Source organism: Rhynchophorus ferrugineus, unplaced genomic scaffold (assembly GCF_030347505.1).
Source record: "Rhynchophorus ferrugineus isolate W39M unplaced genomic scaffold, kcgeb_rfMv2 rfM2, whole genome shotgun sequence".
NCBI lineage: Eukaryota > Metazoa > Arthropoda > Insecta > Coleoptera > Curculionidae > Rhynchophorus > Rhynchophorus ferrugineus.
Window position 1 is genome coordinate 45,516,514 of NW_027472581.1, and position 21,116 is coordinate 45,537,629.

General features: G+C 30.4%; 1 protein-coding gene across 5 annotated transcripts in view; it reads left to right on the plus strand.

Annotated features, from left to right (window-relative positions):
• Nucleotides 1-21,116, plus strand: part of RhoGAP100F (Rho GTPase activating protein at 100F) — a 224,448-nt gene that overhangs the window by 109,514 nt on the left and 93,818 nt on the right. For all 5 annotated transcript variants that reach the window (XM_076393958.1, XM_076393959.1, XM_076393961.1 and 2 more), the window contains 2 exons: nucleotides 12,178-12,291; nucleotides 17,996-18,139. In XM_076393958.1, the coding sequence (XP_076250073.1) occupies nucleotides 12,178-12,291; nucleotides 17,996-18,139 (258 nt within the window). The remainder of the gene's footprint in view (nucleotides 1-12,177; nucleotides 12,292-17,995; nucleotides 18,140-21,116) is intronic.

The window sequence follows — 21,116 nt, forward strand, 5'->3', positions numbered from 1 at the left end:
TGAACAACCTCATCGATAATGATGAAGTTGCATCGGTTTTTTGTGACATTATTATAGAAAGAGAAAACTATATTTTTTGTAAACCTGCCGTCAAAACTTTTGAAATAAAGAATCTAAATTTCTAACTTTAAATTATTTATTTTCTTATTTTACTTCCTACCTTTGTAATGTAGTCTAATTCTAATATTATCTCTTCTTTTTGATATTTACATTTAATTATTATAAGATTATATTATTACGAAACTTAATTTAAAGATTTTTAAACCTTTTTTTAGCAATCTACTTTGCAACTATCTCTCTCACTACCAGCATTTTACTGCTCTAATTTTCCGGACTTAATAGGTGTATCTTATTAATAAACGATACAATTATTGTTTGGCAAATTAATTTTAGGTATTCTGATACTTAAATAATATCACATAAAAATTACAGCCATACTAAAATAATTTAAATTTTCTTATAGATAAAAAGTAGTGTCTGGCGCATTATAAACAATCATAAATATGTCTGGCAATGAATAAATATTAGTGTTAAGCCTATCAAATCATAAAAATATTTTAATAACAATTTTGTTAAATATGAAAATGTAATAAGAGCAAGTTTTGAGGCATATGTGCATATGGGGTATTTCTATGTTTAATGAAGATAATATAGGCAAGTATAATGTTTAAAGCCGTTCTCGCTAATGAAAATGTTTTAAAATAATTAAAAGTTTTTAAGTATTTGTTATATTTGTTCATGGTTGTTAAAATTAATACAATTATTACATTTAAAATAATAAATATTCTGCAGCGTCTTTGAATAATGAATATTATTTTGTTATATGTATTTAATTGAAATTATATTCTGATTGTAATTAATATAGGTCCTGTTAATATTTATTGGACTAGGACTCAACATCAGATTTTTCATACGTGAAAGAACATATTTTTTCTTACTGTAGAGGGTTCAGTTTCAAAATGGGTGTTTTTTCCAACGTGGAAATTACATACTGCTAGAAGCATAACATTATTTGACCTTTAGAAGAAGCTTTGCAGTACCTCCAATCTGACAAAAGGACAAGAAATTAATAATTATGATTTTCTGAGTTTCTGCATTCTAGCAGAAAAATTTGAACTATACACAAAGCACCTTGAAATATATATTTGAAAAAAACATATTTTTTAAAAAATACTCAATTTTTAAATAATTTAAAACTATATATTTTTTTAAATTACTTTTGATAGGCTTAAAAATATTTAATTCATTGCCAGACATTTTTGTTTATAATCATGATTGTTTATAATGTGCCAGGCGCTACTTGTTATTTATAAAAATTCAAATTATTTCAGTATGGCTGTAATGTATCACAATACAATACAATACGATACTAAAATACGATATTTCGGAGAAAAAAAATTATATATTTTTTGACAAATTCAAATATATATTTGAAAAAAATATATTTATTTTCAAATTAATCTGTTTCTATAAATTTCTTTAGAAACGGATCCTTTATCGATTTCTCCCAGTTTTATGGAAACTTACCGACTCTGCGTTTCATATTAAACTCAGTTCAATATTTAACCTATTTTTGTTAAATTATTTTCTTGGCAAGATAACATGCCAAAAAAATTTGTCTTAAATAGATTTTTTTTATATACATTTTAAAGTCTCCTTTTACCAACTATGGATTTATCTGGACTGGGCCTAAAGTTTAACGTGGGCTCCAAACCACGGTCCTCGTTAAGCCTACCGACTGGCGAGTGACTAACTTTAGAAATCATCCCAGAAGACATCCGGTCTTACTCAGCCTGGTTACTGGCGTGATTGGGATCATTTTCCTTGTCGGATTTTACACTCTTGCCTAGGACAATCACATATATTAAACAATCACATACATACATTTACGACCATGCCTCAGCAGGATTCGAACCCTCGGCTATCGCAACAGTAGGAGGACCGTCCCATGGCCTTTACCACTGCGCCACCAAGCCGGCCCTTAAATAGATTTAGTCATAACTGGCTGAAACAGTAAACGTCTATCAAGATCATGAATTAGATGTTTGTTCATAAATTCTCAACTAAAATTTGATGGTGCTACAAATTAATTTTGTGTGTTAATTTTAACTTGAAGCATTATCCTACTAAAAATACTTCTGCTACTACTACTAAACTATAACTAACTACTACTGCTACTAAACATTATTTGCTGGATTTCTGTATATTCCTCAATCGAAATAGATTACATCTGTTTTCTAATATAATTGAGGCTATAGAATTTTTTAGATCTTCCCTCATAACAACACTTATAGTTAAAGTATAAGAACAATTATTTCTAAGATACCTATAAATTATTTCAATAGTATCTTAATATACTCAATATTTATAAATTAGCTCATACTCAAAATTACATTTTTTCTTTGTATAAACATTAAACAACATTTTACGTGTACCATAATATAATAATAATAATGACAAAATATATTTTTCGAATTGATTTTAAATTATAACTTTTTTATAATTTTATATTATTTTTATAACCATTTTTGGTTTTAAGGGTCGAATTATATTTTTTAATAATGGATTTTATAATAATTTACCGGGTTTGGACATTATGCGGTCGATTGTCCACGTTTTAAAACATATAAATTAGGATATCATTGATATTATTTATACTTTTGCGGTCTTGTGTACTATATAAATATATTTGGTAACGATTCTGTTGATAAGCAAAATTAATAAAACTGACTACGTAAACATTAGTTAAAATTAGTTGGTTAAATTCTTACAAAATAGCATGGGAGAGAAGCGAGAGCGACTTGAACTAAATTATTTAGAAAATAATATTTTTAGTGGTACCTCTAAAATTTTTTTTTTAATATCTCAGATTCCTCTTGAAGATATCCGCATTGCCCGTTAGAGATAAGGATATTTAAGATATTTAAATATTAGGGTAAATTGATATAGCTTGGTGAATGGAGGTAAAACGAAATGAAACAGTGGTGTTTACATTATGTGACCGTTATTTATTGAAATAATATAAAAATATAAAAATAAAAACGATAAAACGGATGGCAGCGGTGTTATCTGGAGACGAGGCTTGGGCGGTCGATGGCGGCACGTCTAAACCAAACGATGGTCGAGTACAGAATGAATGGAAATATCCTTCAATAACATCCCAGATAAGCGTCTCGGGGTCGCAAGCTATTCGTTATCGGGTTCTAGTTGGCGCTACTGGCACCTCGCCCGTGCTCAACATCTGGGATTATATTTCTGGGTATTTTGAAGACCGTTATTCCACTATGTAAAATTCCTCAAGGACATGCCTCAAGATCACTGCAAAATTATTTCGGACTATCAATGACTATTTAAGAGCTCTCATTATTAGTTGTAGTGACACCGAAGACAAAAAGCGTTCTGGATAGCCAAAAAATTTGATGACGATGATTTATTTTCTTCGCTTCTTATAAAGTTATTAAAAAATGGGTTGAATCGTGATTAGACCCAAAAGATACATCATTATTTCGAGATGAAATCCGTAAATTAATTGAAAGATGGGGAAAACCTCAAATTAAAAAATAATAATTTTAAACTAATTTATAGGCCTAATATTAATTCTATTTATTGTTTACACATGCTACTCGTTGAAACTTGGATAACTGAAAAAATTAGATTATGTTCATTTTCCTTTTTGATTTGAATAACTTTTGCCACCGAAGCTTATTAAACAGCCATGGAAACCTATGGCGATCTTGTTCGATCATATTATAGCTATTTACTTTGATTTTAATTATATAAATATATTGATTTTGTTGTTAATGATCATGATGGCATGGGTTGCGGAGAATCTTCAAAGGCAAGTATTATTAAATATAAATCCAGCTCAAAAGCGCCATAAACATCATATTCTATCTCATGATCATTTCTGTGTCATAAAACAATCATTTATACAGTAAAATACAGGAAATACAGTACAGGAAAATTTAATAAACCGAGTTATTAATTGTAAATCATTGCTATAAACAACATCCAGTTATTTTTTAAACAAACAATTTTAGGCTATGAAAATTTAATCACGTATGACAATAATGTGCAAAAAATATCGTAATCGAAATCTGGAGAAGCTCTACTTACAACTAATGTGATTTAAACACTCACCTCACATCTTTAGTTAAATTAGGATTTGAAATATTACGAGAGATTATCTGGAATCTGTCGTTGTATGAATTGACCACATAGCGGATGTTTTGAAAAATTTGATCACTGTGATGGTGTTAAACATGAAACGAAAAACGAAATTATTCTTTACCCAACCGATTATATTACATTATCACCATTCCAATAAATTACTAATATAATTTTAATACTGAAAAGTAGATTTAATGTGTACTATTGTCCGATAATATTCCATTAATGTGTTATAAATATTCGATCCCAATTACCCAAATATAACTGCGATTAATTGGCCCGAAACCATTAAATTTCCTAAATGGGATTAAATCTAAAATGTTTGTTTTCAATGTTTAACTAATTTATATGCAATTCGGCAAAGTTTGAATATAGATAAAGGAGTCGAACATCGATATTAAACAATGCGGTCGAAAACATTTATGGAGTAATCTCTAATTGGATTACGTTTAGAGATGTTGATTCGAGCGGTTGCATGCTAATTGCTCATTTATTTAACTCGATGATCGGTTAATGATTTAATGACGGAACTTGAGGAACATTTACAGTAATTGTAAAATCGACTACATTAATTAATCAATTATATATAGTTCGAAATCGATTTAGAAACACCAGGAAATTAAGGTTAATAGGATCATTGCATGCAAAAATATCAGGAAGGTTAAACATTCATATTCGGGATGATGATTCCTTTTACACCAAACAACGCATTATTTGATTATTTAATAATGAAACTAATGCTTTTTCATTGAAACTTAATTTTTATCTATACGTGATTATATTAGATTTTTTCACTTTAAAAAGCCTTTCATTGAAAAAAATTGGTGGATCAAACTATATGGAAATATGAAAGAATTTAGAAAACAAAACCTGCTAATTTACTTAAAAAATTATTTTATCAGAATGAAGAGGGGACTTGTTGAACGGCGATACGAAGCGACACTGAGGCTTATAAATAAATATTATCCCGAAGTCTATATTGAAATATCTTATTCGTAATACTATTCAGAAACAGATGGCCAATTAGATCACAGTAAAGTCCGTAGCCAATGCAGTACTAATCGTTTAATATAACAATATTCTTCTATCGTATCAAAAGTACCTACCAATACCCCTTTAATATTGTTCTTCAACTCCAGATCGAGTATTTAAAAAAAAAGTTTTTGGCAGATCTACACTCACTGGTTCACTAAACATAAGTTAAAACTCCATATTCTTTCACGCATAATTATATTAGTTCAAAAAGTCTTTATATTTTCAATCCTGGGTCTAATATACTATACAGCGTTGACAGTATTATTTAAAATATTTGCACACACTATTACACGCTGGTTTCAAAATTTGTTTATATATTGATACATGCAACCGTATTGCAGTGTGGTCACAATTTTTGCTTCTTTTGGACCTTTACCATAGGTTTTAACGTCTAGAAACAGTTGATTCATCAACTTCTAATATGACGGAAAATTCTCTGTAACTTGAGCTGTCAATTCGTAAATATTGCAATTCATTGCTGCCCTTCTTGTCATTAGTATTTAATTATACTTTAAATTACTAAAAAAATTAATACTAACATCTTTACGTTAATACTAATAGCACTTTCAAATCGTTGAAATCAAAATCCGACAATTGGAATATGATGGGCATCACCAATTTTCCAAAAACTGTTTTATAATCTTAGCCAGCAAGTTTCTTCATTTCAAACATCAAAGTTATTAAATATCTAAAATGCAATGTTGAGCGTTCTATGATTAGCGTTTATCACGCAATAGATGTCTTCGTGTTGATATTCGTTATGGATGTAGTATTTATTTTACCTTTCCACTATTAGATGTACTTGAATAAGTATGTAAGAACCTAATAAATGTGATTTTATTTAAAACATTTTGATGATATTTTAAAATATTGCTTATCATCTCTAGTCTAACAAAAACACTTTTTTAGAAATTCAATATTCAATTTTCATTAAGATACCAGATTATTTTTCTCCTGTGTTTTGTAAATATCAAAAGTTAGCCACTTTTCAACAAAAATGTCTCATTAAATTCTAGAAAAAGAATATTTCAAGCGAATTTTAATTCTGTTTGAAAAGTTTTATATTTGCAACGGATAAATTGTAAAATTCAAAATGTAAGTACATGTTGAAGAAACATCCAAGTCAAGATTATATACTATTTTATTATAATAAGATTATCAAAATAATGTTAAGAATCTAATGACAAATATTTAAAGAAATAAATTGATTTAGAGGAAAGTAAATTAAATATTTAGTGATTTAACAAATAATTTGACTAGCAATTCATTGACATCTTGCTTGAATCAAACAACAATAATTACAGGTTAATATCTGACTTTATACAGTTGATCGTCACAAATAAGAATTATAACTAAAATTTGATGCATAAAACACACTGAATATAACAAAAGACACGACAAGGCAATTTTTGCACGATAACGCTCGACCACATGTTGGCAAAATCGATTAAAGAGATATTGAGGCCGTTTCTTCGGGATGTTTGTTGTCAATCGCTATTCGCCCCTTTCTCCCATCTTATGGCAGCATTTGAGTTCTACGTTGGAAAATTTATACCTTTTCGGGTATCTTAATAAAAATGGAAATGTTCTCCAGTCAAACCATACGGCATCGATTGGGGCAAGTGATAATCGAAAAAGGGAACGAAGCAAATGATTGTTTGAAAGGATTCTAATGATTTTGTAAGTTCAACTGGTGTCAGGCATGAACATCAAATAAATTCTCCATTCCTTGGTTCTCCAGAATGTGGTTTATGTTCGAACCAAAGATTATTATCTTTAAGTCTATTATCATATTGGCTCATACAAAAATATTATATTGAAGTTCATTTAATAATATAATTTAAGACGAGAGTTAAATGATAAATTAGTTGTGTTTTACAAAGTATGACCTTCGAATACAGAATTGCTTTGTTCTCTTCAACGATATATTCTTGAATTTCTGTGGCGGATTCGCCATAACTTCTTATTTAAATTTTTACAAATACGCTTTAACTGGTTTTAAGTTATGTGGACTGACATTATCGTAATCTTATATTGATGCAATTTTTTGAAGTACCTCGACCATTTTTATTGCAGGCTTAAGCTTATCAATTGTAGTCGATTACAATTTATGGCGTTATTTGGTTGTAGCAGTTCATAATAGACAAATTACTCTTACTTGTGATTACTCGAAACATGCCGATATAAATTGATTTTGCTGGTCCATTGGGTTTAATGTATAACTTTCTTCTCTTGGGACTGCTTTAACAGTAGGTACTTTCATGTATTTTGATCGGCGATATCTACAGGTTCAAAGATTCAAAGCCTGTTTTCAATTTTGTATTATTGATTTATTCAGTATGTACAGACGCTATTCCTGAAACTCTCAGAGTAAAATTTCCAAAAGACACTTTTAAAAACTTGCAAACCGTCCATAAATTGCAAGCGCAAAAAGTCCAGAAGAGCTCTACATATCGATGCTGAAGCGGAATATTCGTCATCATAAAGTATTGTTCTCTATATGGCGGTATCAGCAAGGTATACTACATTACGAGCTGCTAGAGCCAATATATATATCTGCATAGATATATGCGGATGTCAGTTGAAAAAATGGAACTACGTATTGTTGCAATAAATACCAAAGGCACAAAGTTATTCTGTTGCATGTCAACTCTCGGTCAAAGGACGTTTTCGACGATACGACACGACACCGATACGACACAACACCGACACTGCACCATATTTTGTTTTTGTCATTTTTATTAATATTGTCCCCTATAGAAGACTTTGATTCTACTAATTCAATTAGTGTTACAATATCATATTTAAAGCTAGAAATTTTCCTCTTTCAACCTTAAAAATATCTCTGTACACAATAAAAATCGGCGCCGGCACGAATGGACCGATTGCTGCCCGCCGACATGTCGGTGCCGGCAGATGTGAAAACACCCAATCGTTACAAGAATTATAAAGCATACAGTTTTTCAGCTCGTTCTGCCGCGCTCAGCGTACTCACCAGACATAGTCTTCTTCTCATTTTTTCAGATCGATGAGGCATGACTTGGCTAGCGCACGGTTTCCAAATACCGAATGAGTTCAAAAATTGACTGACGATCATGGCCAAACCAACATAGTTTTCGATACTGTATCGCTATGTTTCCAGAAAGACCAGAAAAACTTGTACAAAGTGATGAAAAATATTTTGATAAATATATATTATACCAGTTTTTCTCAATTAATGTTTTTTTAAAATAATAAGTACCTAATAGATTAATTTTTATTGTTTGTAATAACACGTAAAAAAATTCCTTCCTTTATCGTCGAAGCATCAGCTTTCAGTAAAATAGATAATATGTCTTTAGGTACAAAAGGAATTATTTCGAAACATAACAACTAGGGCGGGATGGATGGATTCTAAGAATAGCAAATTAAATTTTTTGAATTTAATCTTTGATAAAGTATTTATTAATTATCAAAAAAAATCGTTACGAATCGAACGAACGCCTAGTCTGTTCTCTTTTAATAAATATTAATTTTTTTAAAATTAGCTATATAATACATTTTCATACTATAATTTTACGTAATATATCTCATTATGCCGATAAATATTTTGACGTCGATGCTATTCAAGATAAATAACTTTCATAAATTATGATGGAGTGTGTTAAACGCCATGTCAAATCACGCCATTATCTTGAGAGTTTGAACATCCCATCATAACTTATAACGATCTAATCAAGACGATAATTGGAAACAATCTGAATGCCTCAACATGAGTTTCCGGTGATATTTTAATGTCGCATCTCTTGCCGCATTAAATATTGGAAATTCATAATTTTAATGGCGGGTAGTCAAATCTAAAATTGTGATTGATTGAATAATTAGGCATATTTATTGGAATATTATACAAAGTAGTATAAGTGAGTACAATATACAAAATTACTATATATAATTATCTCAATAATTAATATTTAAAAATTCATGGAAAATTTTAAGAAAACATATTTTATTAATAAAGAAATAAGGAAATTAATAAAGTAATATACTTTTGGATAATTATACATATTCTGCCACGATGTACGTTTAATAAATTAAAACAAAAGTAAATTAAAGCTTAAAATGTTTCATATATATACTTGTGTATAGAGTTCTTCAATAAGGGCCTGTCAACGTCGAAATGGAATATATGAAGCTAATAATAATAATAACCCAGTTTTCAATAACTCCAGCATAAATCTAGCTGAATTTGAGCAATAGCCTGATTTATGTCAATTTTAGGGGAATTATTCAAAAATCAGCGCAAAGACTCTAGCGTCAGATGTATCCATGCCATTCAATTTGGACTAAAGGATATCGGTTATAATCATTGGCATGGTTTTTAATATACACCAAACAGTAACTTTTTGTGATACATTGCCCTCTACGTAGCAAACTACATATTGATAGAAAAAAATTATTGGGAAAATCTTTCATTATTTGAAGGTGTTGCTCAATCATGAAATTTTCCGTGATTTTTAGCCAGCTATAGATAAATAACAAACAACAGGTTAAATAGACATCGCCAAAATTGTATATTCGCCAATATCGACTGACCCAAACTGAAAAATCCTGTATATGTAAATATAGTTTCTATTTAATTTAAAACGTAAATAAAAAATTCATTAAAACACAGCAGAAATAATAATGAAAGCAGTGATAAATGCAACAATAATATAAATTAAAATATTTATATTTATACTAAATGTGACACTATTACATTTTTGTACAAATTATAAAGTTTTCAATAAAAATTAAAAACTCTAGATATTTACATCAGATTGTTTAAAATATTTTTGTAGAGCTTTTATATAGTTATATGTAGACCAATGTTTTGTTAAGTAAACGAAAAACTTAAATCGGTGATAAAATTTTATTAGAAATGATTTTTGGATGTGCAAGAAAATATAATTTAACAAAAGGTGAAAAACTTTTCTAATTGATTAACGCTGCTGACTATTTACGAATATAAGACTGGACGGACACTTCTAGAGATAGACGTTAAGCCATCCTTATAATTCAAACTATATTTTGTGTAAAGGCGGAAATAAATTTCTAACATAAAAGAAATAAATATCTCTAACATACAACAAGAGGGATTAATAGCCATAGTTTACTCTGTCAGGAAGAATTATGTAGTAACACAGCAGAGACATGGTCCCACTGGAAATTGAGAATATTTCTCATTTTTGGCCATTATCGAGTTGTGAAAAAACAAACTGATATAGTGTTACTGAATAATTAGCAGTTACATGCTTTTACCTAAAGAATGTAATTGATTTACTTTGAATATGTTTTAAAATTAAATCATCCTATGTAAAGCAACTACAAAATAGGTTAAAAACCGCTAGTAATAAATAAGTTTGGCTATATAATAGTTTGTTAGATTTTATTCAATCAATTTGATCAAATAAAGAACTTAGGAATAACTTATGAAGATTGGTACAGAAATACCATTATAATGAAATCAAAAAGGTATTACATAAAAAAGGAACCGATTATTTTATATATATATATATATATATATATATATATATATATATATATATATATATATATATATATATATATATATGAGATAATATTGATTATTGTTTCATGATCTTATATTTATATTTATATTTTATTTAGATATATTATATAAATTTTTGATATATGTCAAAGCAAAATTGAACTAAAATTCAGAGCTGATGCGGCAATATTGCGACGTTTTGACGTCATACATTTAGATGATGTGAGTTCACTCTTTTATTGAACGGACTATATATGTGCATATTGTTTATAAGAAGAAAATATGAACCATTCGTAAGAATATCTTCTTCATCTTCCAGATAGTGAAAGCCATAGTAGTAGACAAATGATATAAAGTTTTTTAATTGCAAGATAATTCATTAAGGTCATTATTGCCTATCTACTTATATACTACTAAATATACATGCAGTCTTACAAGTCCGATGACCGCTCTATTCAGAAGTACAGTAAGATAATATGTAAATAAAATCGAATTATTGGTTTTTTATTAATTTTCCTAATGACTCAAGTTACTGGTTTATTTAAAAAGTTTGAGAGTAGGTTGATAGTTTATCTATATATATTTAAAGATTCATGTATTCTGTTAGATATCTATTGGAATTAATGGCTACCTGGATTACGAGCTACATTTTTCATTGATGTTCCTAATTATATTACCAAAAAGCCATTAGCCCAGTTGTTACATTATGACAGTTTTTAAATGACACTATATTTGTTTTATCGATGCAATATATAACGAGGAGCCAACATTAAGTATATTAAGTTAATAAATGTATTTATCGCGTAGTATAGCTACGGAGCGATAACGTGCTTTATTGCATTCATTGCCATTGACAGGAGACTCACTTTCTCTCTAGGATATACCGTGAACTTATCATCAATAAAACAGTAGTCTAATAGTGAGCCTGCTAAAGATGGTTGTTGAGACCTAAGTGATGACCATATCACAACCGCACAAATCAATTAAAGATCGACTATACTTCTTCACACTATGATTCACACAAACACTTGTTCATTATGATTCTTATAAATTATACCATAGAGTATCAAGATGACTATATTGAATAGTCCTGTATACATTGGATTAAAAATTACCTTGCAAAATTGGTAAGGAGAAAAATATTGATTGCTAAAACATTTTAGGAAAATAACTGATTTATTCGAGCGATTATTTAGAATCGAACAATCATGTTACCTGTCATTTTTGCCATCACTAAAAAGTTCCACCACGTGAACCAGTCAATTTATTTTATCATATATGCCGACGGACATCTCTTTTATTATGTTTTATTGCTATCCTTGTATGGGTTCGGTCATTTTGTTGCCTCACTATGATAAACGATTTGTCGGCCAATCATTTTCATTACGAAAGTTATCGTGCGAAAACTTTATACCTCCACGATTGTTTTTTTTTTTTTGTTTCAGCATGTGGAGCGGCGTGGTGAGATGATCGTGCGCATTTTGGACGCTCGGCACCTGGGTCGTACCGCATCCGAACAGGCTAAACGATTTCTTGCTATGCAAGATGCCAAACACCAAGTAAGTATCAATTGTCTGTTTTAGATTTCCATTGAGATGAAAATTTAATTTTATATATGTTTTTTAAATATATTTTAAAGTCTCCTTTTACCAAGTAGGGGTTTATATGGACTGGACCTATAGTTTAACGTGGGCTCCGAACCATGGTCTCTCGACATTAAGCCTACAGACTGGCGAGTGACCAACTTAGAAATCATCCTAGAAGGCATCCGGTCTTACCCAGCTTGGTTACTGGCGTGACTGGGATCATTTTCCTTGTCGGATTTTGCACTCTTGTCTAGGATAATCTCAAATATTAAACAATCACAAACATAAGTTCACGACCATGCCCCAGCATGATTCGAACCCGCAACTATCGTAACAGTAGATGGACCGTCCTGTCGCCTCTACCACTGCGCCAACCAAGACGGCAATTTTACGGTATCTTCTGTCGTTCCGTTCTGATGGCCGTTATCTTAATCGGTTCGGTTTGGTTCGGATCTTAACGTTGCACACTTGAAATGGTTTGTCCTATTTTCAAATGAGGGGATTGCATTTTACATAATTTTAGTGGGGAAAACCTTATAATGCAGTCCGTACAGTGACATTTGTATTTATTTATTATATTGTTCTTGTCGTTGCTGACACCTACAATTTATCTTTACAATAACTTTAATCTAGGTATATATCTAGGAGGATCCATCAGCTCTATCTTAGTATCTGGTATAATAACGGTTGTATATATTGACACTGCTATTGCATATCTTTTTCCTCCCGATTTTAAGAGGAAAAACTGAAAATGTTAAAACGACTTTATTTACATTTTTTTTATTATTTAATTAATACATTGTTACTAGTCGTTTCCGTCTAACCTACAATTTGTCTTTATGATAACTTAAATCTAGGTATATAACCAGGAGGACCCATCGACCCTATCTCAGTCTCTGGTGAAATAATGTTTATACATGTCACTGCTGAATTTTTTAATATATGCACCTCACTACCACAACACTACACAAGATCAGATGGTTTGATTCTTTTGAGTCTGGGTCCTGTTCTGGACAACTATAATCACAGTATTATCAGCAAATGTAGCCATCGTAATATTTTCTATTTGCGGTATATCACAAGTGTAGAGTAGATAAAGCATTGGTCCCAGTACACTTCCATGTAGTACACCTGCTTTAGCTTCTTTTATGGTAGAGTAAGCTTCTTCTTGTTTGACTCTAAACATTCTAGTTGTAATGTATGATTTTAATAGTTCGGTGTGTTGTTTTGGTAGCATTTTCTGTATTTTATGAACAAGGCCTTCATGCCAAACCTTATCGAAGGCTTGTGGTACATCTAAGAATATAGCTGAGCATACTTTTTTACTTTCGTAGGATTTTTCAATAACATCTGTTATTCTTTGGACCTGGTCAATTGTTGAGTGCTTGGTGGTGTTGGTATTAACTTTTGTCTCTCTATGATCGGTTTTATTATTTTCAACAGGAGTTTTTCAAAAACCTTAGATATTACTGGCAGCAGTGATATAGGTCTATACGCTGTTATTTCGTTTGCTGACTTCCCAGGTTTTGGGATCATTATAATTTCCACCGTCTTCAAATGTCTAGGACATGTTTTAATTTAAATGCTGTATTGATCAAATTGGCGAGTCTTATAATTCCCTTTCTTGGTAGTTTTTGCAGTAATTCTCCGGTTATTAAATCGTAGCCTGCTGATTTCCCTGGGTTAATGTCAGTTTTAATAACTTTGGTTAACTCTTTCGACGTAACTAATTCAATCAGCGAATTTTCAACTTCTATGTCTGGTAAATTATGTTCAATATTAGTTTCGTTTGGTTTGAAAGTTTTTTTCTAGATAGTCAGCAAATGCTTCTGCTTTTTGGCGATTGTCACGTGCCCAATTCCCAAATAGGTCTCTTATAGGTGGACTGTGTAGACATGAGCGCTTTAGATATTTTGTGGCTTTTCAGAGTGAGTAATCAGTTTCTTTATCATCTGTTAAATTTCCCAGATAGATATTTATGGTTTTCTTTTTAAATTCCACTATTTCTCTTTCCAGTCTTTGGGTTATATTGTTTAAACCATTTTTATTTTCAGGTGTTCTGTTTTGTTGCCAATTTTTCGTAATTTACGTTTTTCAGCTACCATTTCCTTCACTTCTTTTGGACAGTTAATCCCTTTAGTTGTACTCTTAATTTCTGGAGTACTATTACAAGCAGCTTGTTGAATATCTACTACGAATTCTTCTGCTTCAATATTTAATTGTTCAGTTGTCTTGAGGGGTACATTTGGTTGAATTCGTTTGTTCAATTCTTCAGCAAATCCTTCCCAGTCTGTTCTCTTGTTTGTTAACGTTGAGTGTCTTTCTTTTCTTATTATATTTTCGCTCAACGTCAGAATCACTGGCATATGATCTGAACTTAGCTCAAAATTTTCTTCGACTTTTATATAGTTGGATGTTATGTTTCTTACTATAGGAAATTTAACAGGTATGGGGTTTTCCGTTGATCAGTTGGCCAATAAGTTGGTTTTCTAGTAGACATGTAACTACATCTTAGTTCAGCAGCTACTTTATGCAGTTCATTGCCTTTAGTTTTTGTCATTCTGGATCCCCATCTTGTATTTTTTGCATTAAAATCACCTACAATTATAAATTTTTCTCCCAGGTTGCTTAAGACATTCAAATAATTTTCCTTTTTTTGATTGTATTTTGATTGGATTCTTTTGTTAAATGGGTTTCTGATATTAGGCAAATATCTATTTTTTGCATATCTAGTAATACTTGTAGGGTAGCGTGATGTTGATGGATTCCATTAGCATTCCAAATTGCTATTCCGATATCTTTATTTGCCATTTCGGGATTTTGAGGCCACAGGCCTAATGTTTTTCATTTCTAGTTTTTCAATCCTTTCGGAAAAATATTCGATAATTTTTTCTTCTCTGCCCAGCTTTTCTATTAGTTTAAGTAGCAATTCGTTGGTGGTTGCTTCATCTTCCTTTGAGTCTCTTTGGTTATTTTGACTGATACTTTAGGCTTAAATCATTTCACCATTAACATTGCTATATTTTTTCGGTTGTTTCTTTTCACTCATTGTTTCTAGAGGTTTAACTTGAGCTACTCTATTTCTCCTCTGTTGTAGTGTTTTAGCAACTACAGATCCTCTATAACTTGCCGGATGCGCTTCATTGCAGTTTGCACATTTCGGCTTAGCTTCTTTGGGTTTTCTACACTCGTTCGTGATATGTTACCTGAACATTTTAAACATCTAGGTTTTCTTCTGCAGAATTTCTGTGTGTGTCCATGCAATTGGCATCTTTTGCATTGCGGTATTAAGTTCGATTTTTTTAAAGGTTCGATTTTTATTTCGACCCCTAAAATTCTTTTAATACCAAAAATGGTTTTTTTGTCCGTATCGTGTTCAAAGGCTAAAATAAATAGAGGTAATGGCTTCTTGTGGACTAAAATTTCTCCTTCATCTGTTTCGTACGTAACAATTAGACTACTTTTGTTGGCTTGGTGGTTTATCGTTGTTTTGTCATTGCCCTCAGAGATTTGTTTATTTAGTTGTAGCTGGAGGGCATTTATTTGTTTTTGCATATTGGTTAATGCAATTTCAAGACTCTACCGCGCCGACTTTTCGTTCATTTGCGCATTGTAGAGTGCCTGTTCGTTCTGGGTTCTAGTTTCATTCTCTAGATTCAAAACTGCAATATGTGATACGCCTGATTTGATATTTCCATTTTATCTGTTTTTTGTGCAGTGTTCTCCATATTGTTTTATGTATTGTGGAAATAATACTATTATTTTTATGTTTCAAATTATTCTACGCTGCATTTGTGGTCCAGATGTTGAGTTTTCGACCCTTAACGTTTTATGGCATTTTGCCTTTATTTTCTACTGTACTGACCTTTTTTCCAATCGCACTTTTACTTTTTCACCAGTCTAAATTGTTATTGTTAAACTTTTTTTTAACGCCGCATTTGTAACACGTTTCGTTTCACTGACCGTCTCTCCAAACACGTCTTTACTCTGTGAAAGTCAAACGTCAACTTCTTATTCACAATTAATTTTATTACAATGATTAGACCGCTACAAATGGTTAGTGACAACAACCTACAAACTGTCGTAAAACACATTCTTTATTAAAACAGAATATTTAGATACTTGCTCAAGGGAGAGCACAGTCGGTACCACTTTGGCTATGTATTGATTGTCGTCACTAACCACTTATAGCCGTCTAAAAGTTTTAATTAATAAGTTTTATTGTAACTAAAGTCCTTTAACTTTGCCAGTTGTTCTCTTAAAATCGGGAGGAAAAAAATTCGCAACAACTGCTTTTTTTTATTAAATGCATGTCTCTACGCTACACAAAATAAAATGGTTTAATTATTTTGACTCTGTGAACTATCATAATGTTATCCAAGAGTTGTATTACTTCGATATTGACATAAGAATGGAGTCTCTCCTCATGTCTTCTTGTGATTCTCTTGTTTTCCTAAGTGACAATTCCTCGGTCTAAGTAATCCGTTCTGTAGTATCCGGGTGCACCTACAATTCTTTTCAGGACTGTGTTTTAACAAACTTGTGTTGTATTTGTCTTACTATTCTTTTTTACATATTCTTTCCGGCAAAGTTTTACAATAAGTTTCATTTCCAGATGTTTAGCGTTGTTGCTATATAGATTGATATTATTATTTATTGTTATTGTTATTGTTATTGTGCTTATTTACATTGTGCACATATTTACCTTCCTTAATTCATATTTTCCAGGTTTGAGTCCGATTATTTATATTGTCACTGGCCTGTTGTAGTTTGTGTACGGCTTCGTCTCTATTATCTCCGACAACGAGCAATTGTAACCATAATGACGTTTTTCATTCGTGATATATTACATATGTAGAGTAGGTAAAGAATTGGTCTCAATATACTTCTTTGTGGTACACCTGGGAATATTTTTATTGTGGAGTAGGCTTCCTCTTGTTTTAGTCTAAATATTGTGGCTGTAATTTAAGATTTTATTAATTCACTGTATTGGTTCGGTGACATTTTCCGTAGCTTATGGACAATGCCGTCATATCACACCTTACCAAACGCTACATATAAGAATATAGCTGAACATACCTTTTAACCTTCATAGCCTTTTGCCATTACATCTGTTATTCCGTGCACCTCTCAGTTGTTGAGTATTGGTTGACAACCGCAAATTGGTTTATAGGTATTAGATTTTTTTCTCTCTATCTAATTGGTTTTATTCTTTTCAACTTCAATATTGACTATTAACTTATTTGTCAAATACATTAGGTATTACACGTAGCATTGAGGTAAGTGTATAGATTCGGTTTATATTTTATTTGGTGGTACAATGACTGAGTTACCATTTTGGTTAAACTTTTGTTAGACACAAAATGCGCGGTGCGTTCCCTGGATTAAGAACCAGGATACCGATTAACATAGGCCTCGCTTTCTTCGAATTAATTTAATAAAATTTCTAAATCTTAATTTAAAAAAATTATCTCAAACTTACGTTTTATTCAATTCTATATTACTTCTTTATATTCCCTACTTTATTTTCTACATTACCTATATTTTAACAAATATTCTTCCTAAAAATATATTAGTATCTATTCTCATAATATATTAGTATATATGTAAATAAAAATTAATTTTAACATTGATAATAATAATTACTTCTTGTATTTAAACTGCAATATTGTTTCAGGTTCAATTTGTAGAAATCGTAAAACGACCAGGTCAAACTCTTGGTTTGTATATACGAGAGGGGAACGGCCAAGATCGTCAAGATGGCGTCTTCATCTCCCGGATCGCTCTCGAATCTGCTGTTTATAACAGCGGCTGTCTTAAAGTAAGTAGACAATAGTTTTGTTAAAATATCTCGGAATCAAAATAAAAATATTATCAGGTCATATTTTTCCTGTCTGTTTAGGTTGTTTATTTGCTACCGTTGTTCAAAATAAAAAAAAACATAAAATCAACCTAGGAACATTAAAACATAAACTTTTACTAAAAGGAAATGGCTCACTGGTCATTTTATTTAAGTTTCTATAAATACTATTAAATTTTTCTTTATTAAATATTGCTTTAAATATTTCTCAATAGAGCTGCACTACTAGAAAAAAATATTATTTTATGTAATGTTATTCATAATGTTTCTATCATTTATAATATTAAATATCTTATAATAAAATATAATGTAGAAAATAGAGTAGAATTTAGAAATAATAATCTTCTTACAAAAAAACTTTGATTTCTATTCATATTGATTTTCTATGAAATCTTTTATTTTCAAACTTCAAGTTCGAAAGTCACTCTATTAAATTGAGTCTACTTCTACTACTAGCGATTCTACTAAAATCATGTTATATATTTGTTTGCTTAAAAAATTATACTGATAAAACAGTATACTCTCAATGTTTAATGCATGTCTTTTCTTTATGTCAATCCTTTTCGATAATAATAAACCAACTGTACAATTTTTGGTGTCGAAACCAACAGTTTATGAATCTGTAGTTTTGGATTTGATCAATTAAATAGCTGTTATATATGACTTTAGGGGTATCTGCACTGGACAAATCAAACAGTGGACAGAGTACAGTGAACACAGGCAGCCTGTGAAGGGCTAACACGAACTCTCATGGCATGAAAGCAAATGTCCTTGTATAATATATAAATATTTTGTATTTATTTGATATTTCTGACTGGAATAATATTTTATTTTTCTCTTTAAATATATTCCTTTATATCAGATCTGTTATTTATAGCACTGTTGTTATTCTTTGTTATATTTCAGTGCCCTAACATAAACCGGAAATTAACTGATCTGCTTCTATTGTAAGCAAAGAAAGAATGAAAACGGTATAAGGATGAACAAAGCTTTTCTGAAAGAAAACCGTGTTCTGATCGCCTTGTGCAGGTTTTTTTTATAAAAATCTGATTTGTTGGGGTGACGTAATTGTAACAATTGAAATACAATTTCCTTTGCCAAACATTTTGATAACATAATATCCTGTTCCGGACTTTATCTAGGGCAATTTTGAATCTATAGCTGTTGAAGCTTGGAAATTTTAAACAATCTAAATCTTTGTTTTTATGTTTATGAACTGTATTTTATCCAAATAATCAGACTAGTTTATCAAAATAAAGATTGTTAAAACATTTTATTATTTTTTATAAATAAAATAATTTATTGTAAAGAATTAGGTTTATTATTATTTTTAATGTATTTTGTCTATAATATGAATGATTGATGTATATTCAGTTTTTATTCTTATTAATCTATCTAATTCAATATTTTAAACAAATTTTGTCGAGTTGGACTGATATATTTGATGTTGTGACATCACTACTAAATAACAACCATAAAGTAGAATCAATTGAATGATGCTGCATACCAAAAGAGATTAGATACTTTACCGAGTTTTTATTTGTTTCTGAAACGGAACAAAATCAAATTATTGTTGAAAAGAATGGTTACCGGTGATGAAATGTGAATTATGTATAACAATAGCATGCGGTTTCATTTTTCCGAATGACTTTCCAAAAAAGATCCAAAAGGGCAAATATATAATATAATTAATTAATGTTTCAAATTTATATGAATAAATTCGCTTTGAAATCATAAAAAGCAATCCATTATCTTATTTGGAAATATATATTCAAATATTTGCTAAGAAAATACGATCTTTCGAAAGTTCTAACCCGTATATATATATATATATATATATATATATATATATTTCAAACGCCTATCTGAGTAACATATAGTCAATTCAATAAAACAATTAACTCACGTCATCTGAGTTTATGACGTCAAAACTTTGCCGCATCAACTTTGAGTTTTACTTCATTTTCGCTTTAACATATAACAAAACTAGCGACCCGCCCCGGCTTCGCACGGGTGCAATGCTGATACTAAATTAAATACACTACAGAAAAAATATGAACGTATATAAAAACATAGCGGCCCGCTCCGACTTTGCACGGGCATAAAATATATATGCTTATGTCACTCAATGAAAACATGATTAAAATCGATCCAGTATTTTTGGTTCATTCATTACTGCCCTTGGCCTGCACGCATTAAATTTGGAGTAAAACAATTCCTCTTCCCCTATACTTACTATGAAGATTTCCTGCTATCTTTGGAATATTTAAATTCATAAAATTTTTATTACATTACACATTTTTAAACGCAAATTTTAAATTTGTAATATCTCCGAAAATATTTGTTTAATTTACATGCTGTAAGGAACCATATTGATCTATATTAATTGCACACTGTATCTAAGGTACTTAATTCGATAAGGATTAATGCCGTATTGCTTAAAATAGCTTCGTAAATAAGCCATTTTCTCACGTAAAAAGTAAACAATAAAAATGGTTAATGTGGGTTATCCCTAAAAGATAAACATATACCATCGCGGACTTTTTTGTAGACCTTTTTATGGTGTACAATACTGTAGTACATTAATTTGATCTAACTCGTAGGGTTAGGCAGCGTTTTTGCTAATTGCTAAATAAGCCTAAAAAAATAGGTTAATTTACGACATCACGTTAGAAACCTCTAAAATTAGCAATGTTGCCTTAGTATATTATGCATGTATTATACATATAAACCTTCCTCTTGAATCACTCTATCTATTGAAAACCGCATCAAAATCCGTTGCGTAGTTTTAAAGATTTAAGCGCACATAGGGATATAGGGACAGAAAAGGCGACTTTGTTTTATACTATGTTGTGATTCTAATATAAATGAAATAGTGTAACAAAAATAATGTTATCAAATATAATTTATTTTAACATTATAGTACAACTAATGTATA